At 40.8% G+C, this 18,273-nt stretch overlaps 1 protein-coding gene across 8 annotated transcripts in view; it reads left to right on the top strand.

Moving 5' to 3' along the window:
• Positions 1-9,163: 9,163 nt before the first annotated feature.
• The window catches only part of LOC126442754 (zinc finger protein 724-like), a 119,933-nt gene continuing 110,823 nt past the window's right edge, over positions 9,164-18,273 (top strand). For all 8 annotated transcript variants that reach the window (XM_050090784.1, XM_050090783.1, XM_050090782.1 and 5 more), the window contains exons 1-2: positions 9,164-9,259; positions 12,184-12,265. In XM_050090784.1, coding sequence (XP_049946741.1) covers positions 9,204-9,259; positions 12,184-12,265 — 138 coding nt within the window. In that variant the 5' untranslated portion in view covers positions 9,164-9,203. The remainder of the gene's footprint in view (positions 9,260-12,183; positions 12,266-18,273) is intronic.

The raw sequence follows: 18,273 nt of genomic DNA, 5'->3' as shown, positions 1-18,273 counted from the left end.
CTTATAGATTGGCCCACATAATTTTTGCCACACTCGCAAGGAATGCTGTATATTCCCGGTACTCTCAGGCCGAGATTATCTTTCACGGGTCGCAACATTTCCTTAATCTTCCTGGGTGACCGGAAGACTGGTCTGATTCCCTGCCGGCTCAGGACCCTGCGGATCTTGCTGGTCGTTGCACCGCAGAATGGTAGCCGCGCGATGTGTTGGTCCTCTTCATCTGCTCGAACAGCGCCATTCCTAGGTTTCTTCGCCAGAGTAGATACGATATCACGATCGGGATATCCATTTTTTCTGAATACCGTCGTCAGATGGTTAATCTCGGAGCCGAGGTGATCCTTGTCCGAAATAGTCCTTGCTCTGTGTACCAAGGTATTCAGCATAGCTCTCTTCTGAGCTGGGTGGTCAAAACCATGTGCGTTTAGATATAAATCTGTATGTGTCGGTTTTCTGTACACAGAATGTCCGAGACGTCCATCTGATTTGCGTTCCACCAGCACATCTAAGAAGGGTAACTTCCCATCTTTCTCCACCTCCATTGTAAATCGTATGTTCTGATGTATACCATTCAAATGATCAACAAACTGCTGCAGTGCCTCATTGCCATGTGGCCAGATTAAAAATGTATTGTCAACGTACCTGAAAAAGCAGGATGGACGTAAGGGAGCATTGTTCAACGCTCGTTCTTCGAAATCCTCCATGAAGAAGTTAGCTATGGCTGGTGACAGTGGCGAACCCATGGCTGTTCCGTCAGTCATTTCATAATATTTTCCACCATATAAAAAGTAGGTGGTCGTCAAAGTGTGTCGAAATAACTTCAGTATTTCAGGAGAGAAATGACCAGCCAACAGTTTTAACGTATCTCTCACCGGTACCTTTGTAAACAAAGAGACCACATCTAGGCTGATCATGATGTCACTCGGACCTATCCTCATCTGCTTTATGATGTCGACAAACATTTTTGAGTTATTAATATGATGGCTACAGAGGCCGACTATCGGTGCTAATAATATGGTTAAGTATTTTGCCAACCGATATGTAGGAGACCCAATAGCACTAACAATGGGTCTCAACGGGACCCCATTCTTATGGACTTTGGGTACACCATGTAACCTGGGTTTCCTTGGTGCTCTTGGTCATAGATTCTTGACTAGTTATTCTGGGAGGCCAGAGTTCTTCAGTAGCTCCCCTGTCTTCCTGCTAAGTGCTGCTGTAGGATCCCGTTTAAGAATTCGGTACGTGGCATCTTCCAATAATACGGCCACTTTCTTATGATAATCGGTAGCATTGAGGATAACTGTGGCATTCCCTTTGTCGGCTGGTAGTACAACTAACTCTTCATCCTTCCGCAACGATTTCAATGCCAGTTTCTCCACTCTGCTTACATTGGACATAGGAGGCTTGGCTGTTACTAATATCCGACTAGTTGCAAGCCTTACCTCATCTGCTGCCTCTTCAGGAAGGTGCCGAACCGCTTGTTCTACTCCACTGATAATCTCGGCCACTGGTAGCTTTTGTGGAGCTGGAGAAAAGTTCAGTCCCTTACTGAGAACTGAGATGGTGGCGTCATCAATTTCCTTGTCGGAGAAGTTGATAACTGTGTGATGTGCGTCGCTGGGCCCAGAAATTCCTTTTCCCCGGTTTAGGCACACAAATTTATCAGCCTGTTTTACTGTAGTCTTGCTTAAATTAGCACGCTGATGTGCAGCCAAGGTCGTGTCTACCCATTCCCAGTCCCATAGAGACAAAACTGCAAACATAAACAGATGGCAACTATATAAGGAGTTAGCGTTGGCATCCAGTTCATACCTCGTATGGTGTATCCTCTCCCTGACGATCGCACAACTTGTCTTCCGCAAAATTCTATCCACTGTAGCAGTTCGGATGTGATGTTTGACAACTGCGAAATTTGGTACAATATCTTTGTCACGACATCGTTGTAGAAAAGCCAGATTACTCAGCAGCTGTGACTGTTTTAAGCGCAACTTCTCCAGCCGACGAACGCTGCGCACTACATCCTCCCCGTAGAGGAAACTAATATGACTACGAAGTCTTTCGGGACGGAGTCCTTGAATAAAAAGTTCTCCGTTTACTTGCTTATAAAAGCGGAAGCCTCACTGGTCCACAACAGTCAGTTTTACCCCTGACGAAGATGACGGAGGTAGTCATCAAAAGCTTGGTATGTTATCCAAATTTGACGCGGCAAGTAAAATGAGAACTTTTTATGCAAGGACTCCGTCGCGAAAGACTTCGTAGTCATATTAGTTTCCTCTACGGGGAGGATGTAGCGCGCAGCGTTCGTCAGCTGGAGAAGATGCGCTTGAAACAGTCACAGCTGCTGAGTAATGTGGCTTTTCTACAACGTTGACATGACAGGAGGTTGTACCAAATTTCGCAGTTGTCAAACATCACATCCGAACTGCTACAGTGGATAGAATTTTTCGGAAGACAAGTCTTGCGATCGTCAGGGAGAGGATACACCATACAAGGTATGAACTGGATGCCAACGCTAACTCTTTATATAGTTGCCATCTGTTTTTGTCTGCAGTTTTGTCACTATGGGACTGGGAATGGGTAGACACGACCTTGGCTGCACATCAGCGTGCTAATTTAAGCAAGACTACAGTAAAACAGGCTGATAAGTTTGTGCACCTAAACTGGGGAAAAGGAATTTCATGGTCCAGCGACGCACATCGCACAGTTATCAACTTCTCCGACAAGGAAATTGATGATGCCACCATCTCAGTTCTCAGTAAGGGACTGAACTTTTCTCCAGCTCCACAAAAGCTACCAGTGGCGAGCTTATCAATGGAGTAGAACAAGCGGTTCTGCACCTTCCTGAAGAGGCAGCAGATGAGGTAAAGGTTGCAACTAGTCGGATTTTAGCAATAGCCAAGCCTCCTAAGTCCAATGTAAGCAGAGTGGAGAAACTGGCATTGAAATTGTTGCGGAAGGATGAATAGTTAGTTGTACTACCAGCCGACAAAGGGAATGCCACAGTTATCCTCAATGCTACCGATTATCATAAGAAAGTGGCCGTATTATTGGAAGATGCCACGTACCGAATTCTTAAACGGGATCCTACAGCAGCACTTAGCAGGAAGACAGGGGAGCTACTGAAGAACTCTGGCCTCCCAGAAGAACTAGTCAAGAATCTACGACCAAGAGCATCAAGGAAACCCAGGTTACATGGTGTACCCAAAGTCCATAAGAATGGGGTCCCGTTGAGACCTATTGTTAGTGCTATTGGGTCTCCTACATATCGGTTGGCAAAATACTTAACCAAATTATTAGCACCGATAGTCGGCCACTGTAGCCATCATATTAATAACTCAAAAATGTTTGTCGACATCATAAAGCAGATGAGGATAGGTCCGAATGACATCATGATCAGCCTAGATGTGGTCTCTTTGTTTACAAAGGTACCGGTGGAAGATACGTTAAAACGTTGGCTGCTCATTTCTCTCCTGAAATACTGAAGTTGTCACCAGCCATAGCTAACTTCTTCATGGAGGATTTCGAAGAACGAGCGTTGAACAATGCTCCCTTACGTCCATCCTGCTTTTTCAGGTACGCTGACAATACATTTTTAATCTGGACACGTGGCAATGAGGCACTGCAGCAGTTTGTTGATCATTTGAATGGTATACATCAGAACATACGATTTACAGTGGAGGTGGAGAAAGATGGGAAGTTACCCTTCTTAGATGTGCTGGTGGAACGCAAATCAGATGGACGTCTCGGACATTCTGTGTACAGAAAACCGACACATACAGATTTATATCTAAACGCGCATAGTTTTCACCGCCCAGCTCAGAAGAGAGCTATGCTGAATACCTTGGTACACAGAGCAAGGACTATTTCGGACAAGGATCACCTCGGCTCCGAGATTAACCATCTGACGACGGTATTCAGAAAAAATGGATATCCCGATCGTGATATCGTATCTACTCTGGCGAAGAAACCTAGGAATGGCGCTGTTCGAGCAGATGAAGAGGACCAACACATCGCGCGGCTACCATTCTGCGGTGCAACGACCAGCAAGATCGGCAGAGTCCAGAGTCGGCAGGGAATCAGACCAGTCTTCCGGACACCCAGGAAGATTAAGGAAATGTTGCGACCCGTGAAAGATAATCTCGGCCTGAGAGTACCGGGAATATACAGCATTCCTTGCGAGTGTGGCAAAAATTATGTGGGCCAAGCTATAAGAACTGTTGCCGATCGCTGTGTGGAACATCAGCGTCACCTGCAAAACAGGTATCTAGAAACATCGACGGTGGCTGAGAACAGTTTGCTAAATAAACATAAGATTTCATTCGATGAAACAAGAGTACTTGCTCACGCTTCAAACTATTGGGACTCTGTCATCAGGGAAGCAGTTGAAATTAGACTCTGTGAAAATAACTTCTACAGAGGCTCTGGTTATGCACTCAGGAATGCATGGAAGCGCGCAATTGATAAAGAAAAAAGCGCAGAGGGAGACTTCTGACATTCCTCACAGTTCTCCACCTTGTGCGATGGATGGCGCTGCAAGCAACGCTGGATAAAGCGCGCAAAGAAAATCTATAGATATAGAGGCCGCCACCTTGGTACGCGCCGTTTTCACCGTGACGTAATCCAGCCAATGAGATGCCATCCACTGCTTATAAAAGCGGAAGCCTCACTGGTCCACGACAGTCAGTTTCACCCCTGACGAAGATGATGGAGGTAGTCATCGAAAGCTTTGGATGTTATCCAAATCTGATGCGGCAAGTAAACCGAGAACTTTTGGTGCAAGGACTCCGTCACGAAAGACTTTGTAGTCATAAAGATCAGTGATGTTTGTACATGGCCTGGAGTCAATAAAGATGCATTTACACCTAATTATAATGCTCACCTTTTAGAAGAAGACAGGGCTCAAGAGGAGAAGGTACAAGAGGTGGAGTGGGCCCAAAACTTATATAAAAGAATTGTAAGCTGCAATTGCTGTTTCCAGCAAGTTTTGTTGACAATAACTGATCTCATGAACAATACTTTGTTTTACAAGCAGCGACTGATTTTTTTAAATTTTTCAGACAGTGCCATAAAGTCAAAATAAGAAGACTGTTTCATGTGCTCGGAAATATAGGGAAAACGAGTAAGATGCGAGATAGAAAGCTGTTTGTATGGATGCTGAAGTCTCTACCAACAATGGTAAAGCTCATTTTAGCGATTGTTGCGCAGGGCAGAATCCAAACAAATTTGTTGCTGCGACATGCTCGTCCGCTATTCAGGAAATATCTAACCTAGAATTAATCAAACACTGGAAAAGCTAACCTAGAATTCATTGAGTTAAAATTTATGCTTATTCTCACAGTGAAATGGAATGTATCTCATTGCCTTTGGCAATAACTACAGAATTTTAAAAAAGTTGGTTAAAGTGAACTGGCCTGCTGACTGGAATATTGTTGGTGAATATGCGACAAGAAGGGAGTGACTAACCTTATATTGTTCATCAAACAACCCGTGAGAAGATTATCAACTGGCTGTATCATCCGATTCATTACATTGCTGTTACAAAAGAAGATTTGAAAAGGAAACCAGTCAGATTACTAAGACCGATTACTGGACTCGCAATTGGAAGAACGATTGTTCAAACCAGTATCTGACCATAGAGATTTAGGTGTTGCGTGACTTCCCTAAATGGCTCGAAGCAAAAGCCAGGATGTTTTATTTGAAACGGCACAGCCGATTTCCTTCCCCATCCTTAACACAATCCGAGCTTGTGCACTGTCTCTAATTACCTTGATGTCCATGTGGCGTTAAATACGATCTTCCTTCCTTCTTCGGATGGGAATGTCATAAAACAGCGTCCATTTGTTATGTGATTTAATGAAAACTTTGACGAAGTGTTTAGAGCTCATAACTCTAACGAGAAAACAACACGGAAAATCAACAAGACTCTCTGTCAACCACCCTGTAGATGCGCGTGCTCCCTGTAACAAAGGAAAATTACAATCATGTGATATCCCTGTTCAGATCAGTGTTCCCACACAGTACAGTGAAGATTTAAAAGTCCAAGAAATTTTCAAACGGATTCCTTCAATAACAGCTATTTTATGTTATCTAGTTGTTGTACTAAAATAACGATACGTATTTACCTATGGAATTTAATTTTCGCACTTTATCTTTTTAGTTCTTTGATACTGCTTCTGTCACAGCCCACAGCATAGTGCTTTGTAGAGGTGGGCCAAACGGTTATTCTGGAGTAACCGTTATCACAGTTCCAGTTATTCTTTGATAACCGTTATCGTTAACGGTTATTAATAACTGCCAAGTTATTTTTCGCTAGCGAATACCGATAACTCCGACAGTTAAATAACGACATAGTTGGAATCCATCAGTTTAGTTATCAGTAGAACTGCGAGTAGTGTGAAATAGCAGGAATGTCGTATGAATCGTGTCATAACCTCAGCTTATTAACTCCGGGTACATTTTAGTTGATGTTAGAACGATTATTAGTGTTTCAGATTATATGTTTGTAGGTTATCGGTCGCTATTAGAAATATTATCTTCGCAGCTGCGACAGAAAGTACGCGGAACTTCGCCAAAGCACTGTTTAAGTAAAATGTTAACAACGTGCGTTTTTAAGTATGAAGTAATATGTAAACTGAGTACTGTAGGTTAAATTCGAAGCTTAATTTCTTGTGCTGCTCACATAATAGAATAAAGTGTACAGCCTTGTAATACAACAAAAAATATACGTAATGTGACAGATTCGTTTACTCCTGTGCTGTAAAAGCTAGTCCTATTGGGGAAAGTGTGAGTACGCTAATCCAAGTTTTATGTCAGATTTGCAAACTGCTCGATTTCTCCAGCGACAGCATGTTTATAACACATGAAGACATGCAGATCGAAAAGGTTGACAGTGTTACATTTCTGGGACTACAACTCGATAATAAATTCAGTTGGGAAGGGCATACCACATTTTTTCATTCTATTATTTCATAAGGGAACATATTCTGTGGTAACTCATCAAACGTAGCAAAAGTTTTTCGCATGTAAAAGCGTGTAATAAAAATCGTTTGTGGTATCAATTCAAGAACATCATGTAGGAACCTGTTCAAGGAACTTTGTATTCTAACCACTGTTTCCTAGTATATTTATTCCTTAATGAAATTTGTTACAAGTATTTCCAACCAATAGCTCAATACATAATATCAGTACTAGAAATGGGAACAGCAATCTAGATAAAGACCTAAAATTACTTACCTTGGTCCAAAAGGGGTCCAATATTCAGGAACATGCATTTTCAATAAGCTGCCAGCAAGTCAGCAACCATTAAAAACTTGGTTTCAGATAAGGCACGGTTTACAGTGTGTTTGAATGATTATTTGATACATAAGTGTCTGATTCCACCCATCATCAATATGCCGGAAATGTCTATTTTAAGTGTGTCTATGACGTCACTACATACACATGGCAACAAACACGAAGATACATATAAATAATACAATAACATTTCCCACCAAAAATACAATCAAACCAATGGGACAACTGCGGGAAGTTGGGGGTTTTAGGGTGAGGACAAGCTAGTAAAAAAAACACACCATGATCCCAAAACACAAAATGAAGAACAAAAAGAAAAAAATACAGCATTCTGCTACACCAACAAAAATCTGCAGGAATCGGACACTTCCCTTGAACAATATAGGTCAACTATAGGTGACCATACCACCAATACCCACAACTAAAAGTACGAAAATTGGAATCAGACATTTCCCTTGACCTACATAGGTCAAACTCAGATGACGATACTAAAACATCAACACACACAATTATGAAAATGGGAATCGGTCATTATCCGGTGACCTATATAGGTCCACCACAGCTACTGATGCCAAAAAACCAACACCTACAACTGCGAAAAATAAAACCACAATCCCAAAAGTCCACAAATCAATCACCCCTACATAAATTAAATCACATTCAATACTTCATAAATACACAAAACATCACAGCTAGAAAAAAAAAAAAAAAAAAATTAATTACCACCAGCAAATTCCGGCACTGCAACCTAGATCGATAGCCCCCGCCCCCCCCCCCCCCCCCCCCCACACACACACACACAAAAACCAACTCATAAATACCGTGCCGTAATGACATTCACACTCCACAACACCTTTACGTCGAAGCAGACGGGTGGAATCAGACGCTTCCAGTGACCCCTCCTTCTGCTCTGTAGATGAATATCGTAACAGAGACTGATAGACCAGCTTAGGTAAAAATTCTGCTATATTTCAGTTTTGACAGCACTTGGTTGCAACAGTCAAGATCGGGTATTCTGTGTACGATAAATTTATTAAAAGTACGTAACTGTGTTTTATTCTGTCAGTGTACCAATTCTGTAAATATTAGCAGTTACTGTGATATATTCACGTATTTTGACAATCTCCTGACAAATGATGAGGATAATAATTATTATATTCCACTGTATTATGTTATACTTTCTGACATGTTATTTGTCATTCGTGATGGCCAGCGGCTATTTCCGTAGCAGTACGAAAATATTTGTTCGCTCCAGTTACTATCCTCTCTGGAAATATCACCTGGAACTACGACCTTTAACTGGAGTCACCGAGTCAGGAACGTCTAGACACACAGTTATTCCGTTACCAGCTTCCAGGTTATCTGTGGTGGTAGCCCGATAACTACCAGAGAACTAGAACTACGAGCCAATAACGATAACTGCCAGAGGAGAATACCGGCTCTAACAGTTATTTCCATAGTCGCTCGAATTCCTTAGTAACTTTCCTTGTACTACCCGTCCAAGCTAAATTAACACGTAAGGCGGTGGCTTAAGGGAAGGACCGTACTTGTTAATGCCTGTACTGCAGCTCCTATCAGCCACGGCTCGGACATTAACTTTATTTAATTGTTTATGCTAAAAGTAACGAAGGCCCACGAAATAGTACACAGTTCTTATCAACAGATGGCGCGCAGTCTCACAGTTATTCCCATGGTCTATAGAACGCCTCCAAATGCGCAGTACGATATTCGGTCAACAGATGGCGCGAGGCACTGTTGACACTAAACAGTTATTGAAATAACTGCCAGAATCAGAGGAACGGTTATCGCAGTAACCGTTACTTCTCAGTAACCGGTTATTTCTATCAGTTACGTTATTTTTTGCCACCTCTAGTGCTTTGTCTTGCTGCAAGCTCATTGGTTTTGCTCGTTCGTGTATGCAATCAGCTGCAATCTCTTGGTTTTGCGGAAATTTGTGTGTGACATACTCCAGGTAATCTATAAGCGTTTATAAACTGCAAACAAAAATTAGTGAAAAAAATTGTTTCCGAAGTAAATTCACATGGTACTTCATTTCTATTACCATAACAGTTGAGTATGATGAGTGTAATAGTTCGATGATATCTGTTGCAGACACTGTGGTAGCTATATTTGATGCTGCTGTCTTCTTTTGTTTTATTCTTTATTTAATTGTGATCACATCACCTATAGTATGCTTGGTGATGGTGTGTGAATGTTGTAATTTTTTCAGGTTATGTTCATAACAATCAAATACCTGATTTACTAGTGCTTGCTGTTTTGGTCTGCCCGGTAAAATCATTACGTGTATCTTCAAAAAAGTATCGGCTAAGATTGTGACGTGTTGTCAGGAGCAGTTTGTCTATGCAATGATTGCCATGCGTGACATACGAGGAAAGGTGGACAGTGAAGTTCGAACAATCACTATGTTAGTACGGTTATGTTGACTTAGGTGTAATAACGTTTGTGATGATAATTTGCTGTGATCTGATGTAGTCATACAGCGGCTCCAGATTTTAGGGCTAACGTAAGCATTTTTTTCAGATGCCAACAGTTACTTCCTCATTTCATGGTTTGAGTATGTTTGCATGAAAGGAAATGCTGTAATTGTGTTGCATTTTGTTAGTTTACACTGTGCTTTGATTATTCGTGTCGGTAATATTCGTCTAATCATGTGTAAATACTAGTGTGTTGTAGTGTGTGTGTTTTACTGGTGTTCTGTGTAAGAATTCTTTAACAATATTTAGGAACTGGCGAAATACGAGGTACAGATGAACTTAACTGTAATTTGTCTAATAAAGCATTACATGTCATCAGAACTTAGGTCATACATAATATATACAGATAGTGGGAAGTCGTTTCAGTACATCAGTTTTGTAAGAAAAAACTAACCAATCTTTAATCTTGATAGTAATAAAAAATGAGAAATTCCGCATTGCAGGTATGTGGTTTTCTTTAATAGCATGTAAAGATTCCAAAATAATGGTGCCTACTGTAAATTGGGTATACATCCGTGAATGAACACAGAGGAAGAAAGGGGTCGACAGAAGCGTCCGATCCCACGCGTCGGCTTTGACCCGTGACGTAAGGGTGTTGTGTGTGACGTCATGACGGCGCGGAGTTTGGTTTGAGTGTGTGGCATGTTTGTAGATGTCGTCGTGTTGTGGTTTGTGGTCCTCTTTGGTGGTATATTCAGAGTTCTCGTTTGTGTGATGTAATGGGCTCAGTTTGCTCTTGCTCATTATCCATAACTGTTCGAGTGTCTGCTGTTTGTAGTCGAATTCGTTTCAGTGAGTTAACGATTTTGTGTGAAGATTAATTTAGTGTTGTTCGCTGTACATCTTGTGGTAATTTTAGTAAAATTGATCGGTTGTTGTTTTCGTTCAGGAATGAATATGATGGATAAAATTGACAGTGCGCAGGTATCGGGAGATGTTTTTGTGCTATATAGGTCAAGGGAAGTGTTTGATCCTAATTTATGGGATCGCTAGCTACTGTTGAGCTATATAGGTCAAGGGAAGTGTCCGATTCCAGATGATATTGTTTAGTGGTATTTGTGGAGTTTTGTGATGTCGGTTTTTTTCGTCGTTTTGTTTTGTATGGGGGTGGGTGTCTAAATTTGTTTATATTTTGTCCCCACCCAAAAACCCCAATATCCCGCGCTTGTCCCGTTAGTCATTAGACTTTTTGTGGAACGTGTCTCTGTTTTCCGATGTATTTTCGTCCTCATAATGTGTACGTAACGACTTTATATGCGCCATATTGGAATCGTGGTTTATGGTCGTTTCCGCCATATTTGTGACATGCGTCGAAGCAGACGGGCGGGATCGGAAGCTTCTGTATTTTCGGCTAACGTCATCGCATTTCAAGTGCCCACAGCTACTACACCATTTCACGGTTTGAGCATGTTCGTATGACAGGAAATGCTGTAGAAGTTATTAAGTCTGTTGCATTTTGTTAATTTTCACTGTGCTTTGGTTATTCGTGTCGTTAGTATTCGTCTAATCATGTGTAAATACCAGTTTGCTGTAGTGTTAGTTTTAATGGAGTTCTGTATAAGAATACTCTAACATTATTCGGTAACTGTCGAAATACGAGGTTCAAATTAACTGTAGTTTCTCTAACAAAAAGCATTCATCAGAATCAATAGATCTTCATCATAGTTACAGTTAGTAGGAAGTCGTTTCTGGGAATCAGTGTTGTAAGAAAAAACTCAACAATGTTTAATCTTGATGGTAATCAAGAATGAGAACTTCCACATTGCAGTGTGCAATCTACAGCACGGGTATATGTTTATCTTTAATAGCAGGTAAAGATTCCAAATTGTTTACTGTAAATTGAGTATACAATTGTGAATGAATACAGATGAACAAAGTTTCAGTAATACCTATGTTGAAAACGCACACTCGCTGATAAGCAAACAATCCATACGTCTGGATTTTCATCATGTCCCTATGAGACTGAAAATAACACAACGAATAAAGTATAGAATTAAATATTTGGTGATATTCAATAATTTCGCTGCAATCTATTGACTGCTTTGTTCGTAATGCCAAAGTTAGTGAATGCACCAAAAAAAATACATATCTTCCATAATTGTCACAATAAGACAGTATCCATAAGCCAGTGTTACAAAGGAGCAGTTGCAACTGTAACTTCTCCGTTTCCAGTGCATAGTATTTTATGATTGTACCCACCCTTCATAACCTGAGAAATGTAAATCAATTTGTCACTGAACACACTTTTCCTCAACCACTTAGAATCAGTTTCCTGTGTAATCACCCATTTATGCACCCAGTAGATGAGTGATAATACTGTCTTTGAGCTATACCTCATGGTAACAATGGAAACTGTGTACAGCTGATCTTATTTGATTGCTTTTCTTTCCCCACACTGTAGAACTGAAGCTATGTACCAGGTGCCAACAATGTGGATTAAAAAAGAGGAAACAGATGAAGTACAAACTGAGTTACACTCCATGGTAAGTGGCTTACTTGTATTTCTTCAGTGTTTTTCTGTGTGTAGTATCATAAGTGAATACATACAATTCATGTCATACTGCTGGAAACATGAGTAATTCTGTTTACTAAAAAACTGATGAACTGTCTTATATGTAAAATTTTGCACAGCGCATTGAAATTAGTGTTGTACTAAACCTCGCATAGAATTGAGCAAGAGTTTCAATTTGATGTTCAGTAAACATGGAAAATTTTAATGCACAACCCAATTATACTGATAAAGTGGGTATGTTCTGCTCTTTATACACTTCTTTTAAGTAAGAACCTTAATGTGCAACTTACGAATAACTATGACTATTGTGAATGTGAGCAGTGCCATTAAATTTATAAATGGTATGGGTGCAGTTAATGCATTATTAGTGTATTGTGCAATGGAATTGTAATTTATTTATTGATGATGTAAAACAAATTATTTGCGAATAATTTTGAAGTGACATTCACATGGTCAATAATCTGAGGAGTACATTTTGTAGTACTATTAACATTAGGTGTTGACTTTGAATATGTGAATAAAGTGTAAGTAGAACTCTCAGCAGTAAATATAAATTTCAGGCAAAGAATACATGGAAGCATAAATTGTTACACAGCCTGTAGGTGCAGAATGCAGATGCCGCTAGTATTTTTATTCTGACAATCAGAATTGAGGGTCCTGACACAATCACACAAACTACTTGTGAACTATCTGTGCTGAACATTTGTTTCGATATCCATGTCATTTCGGCAGCAAAGGTTTGGTGAAGCTATTGAGTTATACATTAAATATTGACAGGTTTGTTCATAACCACTTTCTGCATTTGCTGCACATTGTTACACAGGATACTCCAGTTACTGATGGAAATAATCTGACATATATTTGTCACTTAAAATCTGATGCAGTGCAACCATTTGTGGGGTATTCAGCTGTCAGCAGTCATACAAATTCACTTCGCGCCACTAGTATATTTATTCTGTAAAACAGAATTGAGGGTCCTGACACAATCATGCAAACTACTTGTGAACTATCTGTGCTGAACATATTTATTTGTTTCGATATAAATCTTGGGTGCAACTGCAGAAGTACTGTGATAGCATTAATGCCACATTTGCGTTTGAATATATGTGAGTGATTCATTATATTTCATTCAAACTTCGTGAACAGCTTGCAATTAATTTGACTAGCAGTATCACAACAGTAATCCTAAACCATCACTATGAGAATGATAGAAAGTAAATATACTAAATTTTATGAAATACAGTAAAAGAGTGGTTAGATCCAATAAAGTTCAGGCTGTGGCTTTGACCCCTGATGTAATGATGGTTTGGCATATGGAATATGTATGCACAACACATATTGTGTGAATGAAAAGCAGTTTGAACAGTCATTGATCTTGCACCTGAATGTGAGGACTATTCAAAAGCTAAAAGTTTAAAATGGGGTTTAGGATCCCATCCCCCCTTGAAACATATGTTGTGGTGAGAGACTGATCCATAGTGTAGCTGAAGGCCTAGCCTAGGTTGAAAGGTGGCAGTGTAGCTGTGAGCTGAGAAACCCAAGAAATATGAAAGCCAAATAAAGGATGTGGTAACAAATTGACCAGTAGCACAGCCTAATGTTTACCGAAAAATCCAGATGGTGCCCAGAATGTAACTTATACCCACAAGAAGTCTTCTTCTACATTGTGTCCTGTGTTAGTTAATGGACTGAACTTCCCTATGACTTCAAGAGATGCACGTTGACATTATATAAACTGAAAGCCGTGGTCTTTGTCTAATTAATTAAAACTTAAATTTTATTGGTGTATATTTTGGCCATGAGACTTGCTGTAAAGTAATGGCTCAAAATTTTTATTTGAAAATTATTGAAGCATTTTAATCAAAACAGACTTTATAAACATTTTACATTTTTATTCTTCATGTTTATATATTTATTTCAAACATAGTCACCCTGGCAGTGAACACTTTCCTCCCAATGAGACATCCTAGTTGTTGGTGTCATCACTGTAGAATCTTTGACTTTGTTGGCAGAACCCCAGCCTCACCTCTGCCCACACCAATTCATCACTATTATCCTTGAAGGTGTTCTTAAAGTTTTGGAAACAGTTGAAAATTCATTGGGTCAAGCTGGGACATTATGGAGGATGATCGATAATAATGAATCAAAGGTTGCAAGTGCAGAAACACTTCTGTATGGTCTGGCATTGTTATGCTGAAGGAGAGGGTGCTCCATGTGTGGATGAACTATTTGATTTTGTGCTCTGTTTTCTGAGGGTTTTCTCATGTGCCAACGTTATGCTGAAGGAGAGGGTGCTCCATGTGTGGATGAACTATTTGATTTTGTGCTCTGTTTTCTGAGGGTTTTCTCATGTGCCAACACAGTTAAATAACACACACCTATGTTACAATCTGCAGTTCAGAACTCTCCAGCAGGAGGGTGGTGCATATTGTGTCAGGAGAGTGGAAACATCGACAGAGCAGTACACATGACAAGTCATACTTCACTGATATTAAGAACAGAATAAAAATTTGGACTCATTGTTTTCCAGTACACAATTGTAATAAATCAATGCATTTGACAATTGCCTCGAATGTTGCAGAATAGTTCCCTTGGCATTGCCCAGCATTCATTTGGAAGTGATAATATTGTATCCATATTCACATCAGTCAAAACATTATAATCACTGATAGAATGGGGAATGCACGTGATCAGAGTTTGACTGAGAGCAGATTTTGCTGGCCGGAAGGCTTGGCATGAGTATTTTGGAAAGTGCACAACTTGTTGGGTGTTTGATGAGTGCTGTGGTGGTTGTCTTCAACACATGGTGAAACAAAAGTGAAACCATGTCCAGACATTGTGGGATGGGACAAGCACCCCTCATGACAGGTGGTACATATCATAGGCTAGGCAGACTGGTAAAACAAGACAGGCAGCAAACTGTGGCATAACTAACATCAGACATTAATGCTGGGCAGAGTAAAAGTGTCTGCATGCACAATGCTCCAAACACTCCTAATGATGAGTCTGTGCAGCTGATGACCCATCAGTGTGCCAGTGTTAACGCCACAACATCGACAATTACAACTGAAATAGGCATGTAACTATTGATGCTGGATGTTGGCACAATGGCAGAGCATTGCCTGATGTGATGAATCCTGATACCTTCATCATGCCTTTGGGAGGGTGCATTTCTGTCACCCACAACAGGACCAGCTCCTTGACTCGTGTACTGGCAGGGCCTGCATTATACTCTGGGAAACGTCCATGTGGGCATCCATTGGTCCAGTGGAGCTTCTGTGAGACACTGTCAGAAAAGGAGTATTGTAAACTGGTTGCAAACCACACCCACCCCTTCTGTTGTGATCTTTAGTCCTGAGGCTGGTTTGATGCAGCTCTCCATGCTACTCTATCCTGTGCAAGCTTCTTCATCTCCAAGTAACTACTGCAGCCTACTTCCTCCTGACTCTGTTTAGTGCATTCATGCCTTGGTCTCCCCAAACGACACTTAAATCAGTGCTTGATGTTAACAAATTTTCCTTCTTCAGAAACACTTCCCTTGCCATTGCCAGTCTACACTTTATATCCTCTCTATTTTGACCATCATGCGTTATTTTGCTCCACAAATAGCAAAACTCATCTACTTCAATTGTATCATTTCCTAATCTAATTGCATAAGCAGCACCTGATTTAATTCATCTACATTTTGTTATACTCACTTTGCTTTTGTTTATGTTCATCTTGCATCCTCCTCTGAATTCACTGAACATTCCGTTCAACTGCTCTTCCAGGTCCTTTGCTGTCTCCGACAGAATTACAATTTCATCAGCAAACCTCAACATTTTTATTTCTTCTCCCTGGATTTTAATTCCTACTCCATATTTTTCTTTTGTTACCTTTACTGCTTGTTTAATATACAGATTGAACAACGAGGATAGGCTACAACCCTGTCTCACTCCCTTCCCAACCACTGCTTCCCTTTCATGCCCCTCAACTCTTATTAATGCCATCTGGTTTCTGCAGAAATTGTAAATAGTTTTTCGCTCCCCGTATTTGACAACCGCCACCTTCAGAATTTGAAAGAGTGTTCCAGTCAAGATTGTTAAAAGCTTTCTCTAAGTGTACAAATGCTAGCAATGTAGCTTTGTCTTTCCTTAATCCATCTTCTAAGATAAGTCATAGGGTCTGTATTGCCTCGCATGTTCCATTTCTACAGAATTCAAACAATCTTCCCCGAGTTCAGCTTCTACCAGTTTTTCAATTCGTCTCTAAAGAGTTCATGTTAGTATTTTGCAGCCATGACTTATTAAACTGATAGTTAGGTAATTTTCGCACCTGTCAGGACTTGCTTTCTTTGGGATTGCAATTATTATATTCTTCTTGAAGTCTGAGGGTATTTTGCCTTTCTCATACCTCTTGCTCACCAGATGGTAGAGTTTTGTCAGGGCTGGCTCTCCCAAGGCTATCAGTAGCCCTAATGGGTGTTGTCTACTCCCAGGGCCTTGGTTCGACATAGGTCTTTCAGTGATTTCTCAAATTCTTCATGCAGTATCATATCTCCAGTTTCATCTACGTCCTCTTCCATTTCAATAACATTGCCTGCAAGTACATTGCCCTTATATAGACCCCTCTAACCCCTCTATACAGGAAGAGTCACCTAACATTACCGCTGGATATATTTCGTAAACCACATCAAATACTGACGAATCGATTCTGCAGACCGAATGTGAGGAGAGGGGCTAGTGTAATTGGTTAATACAAACCATAAAAAAAATGCACGGAGGTATGTTTTTAACACAAACCTATGTTTTTTTTAAATGGAACCCCATTAGTTTTGTTAGCACATCTGAACATATAAACAAATATGTAATCAGTGCTGTTTGTTGCATTGTAAAATGTTAATTACCTCCGGAGATATTGTAACCTAAAGTTGACGCTTGAAACCTCCGACGTTCAGTTGCGTGTTGTAACAAACACGGGCCACGGTCGGCGAGCAGCATCTGCAGGGACATGTTTACGATGACGACTCGTGTTTACGATTGTGGCTGTAGTGCACTGTTGTGGTTTGGTCTAGCTGTCGCAGTGTCCGCATGTTTTGCTGCTATTGTTATTCTGCATTCATCTCCGCACACAGACCAACTGTAGTACACGGTGTTACCAGACGTCTGTGATAGTGTAGTGTTGTAGGAACTGTGACCATGGTGTATTCGAACTCTGCAATCATATTGTTTTCATTATTAAACCTACTCCTCTGTTACCCCTATTTGATTTTGTATTTATAACCCTGTATTCTCCTGACCAGAAGTCTTGTTCCTCCTGCCATTGAACTTCACTAATTCCCACTTTAACCCATCCAGTTCCCTTTTTAAATTTTCTAACTGAACTGCCCAATTAAGGGATTTGACATTCCACTCTCTAATCCATAGAATGCCAGTTTTCTTTCTCCTGGTAATGAAACCAAGCGAGGTGGTGCAGTGGTTAGCTCACCGGACTCGCATTCAGGAGGACGACAGTTCAAACCCGTCTCCGGCCATCCTGATTTAGGTTTTATTTGATTGCCCTAAATCGTTTCAGGCAAATACCGGGCTGGTTCCTTTGAAAGGGCACGGCCGATTTCCTTTCCCATTCTATCCCAATCCGAGCTTGTGCTCCGTCTCTAATGGCCTCGTCGGCGGGACGATAAACACAAATCTCCTACTCCTCCTCCTGATAACAAAGTCCTGAGTAATCCCTACCCAGAGATCTGAATGGGGGACTATACATCCGGTATATTTTACCCAAGAGGACGCCATCATCATTTAACCACACAGTGAAGCTGCATGCCCTCGGGAAAAATTACGGCTGTAGTTTCCCCTTGCTCTCATCCGTTCGCAGCACCAGCACAGCAAGGCTGTTTTGGTTAATGTTACAAGGCAGTCCTTCATCCCGACTGTTGCCCCTGCAACTACTGAAAAGGTTGCTGCCCCTCTTTAGGAGCCACACATTTGTCTGGCCTCTCAA

Source organism: Schistocerca serialis, unplaced genomic scaffold (genome assembly GCF_023864345.2).
Source record: "Schistocerca serialis cubense isolate TAMUIC-IGC-003099 unplaced genomic scaffold, iqSchSeri2.2 HiC_scaffold_1402, whole genome shotgun sequence".
Lineage (NCBI taxonomy): Eukaryota > Metazoa > Arthropoda > Insecta > Orthoptera > Acrididae > Schistocerca > Schistocerca serialis.
Note: the sequence above shows the minus strand (reverse complement) of the source record. Positions and strands in the feature narration are given on the sequence as shown.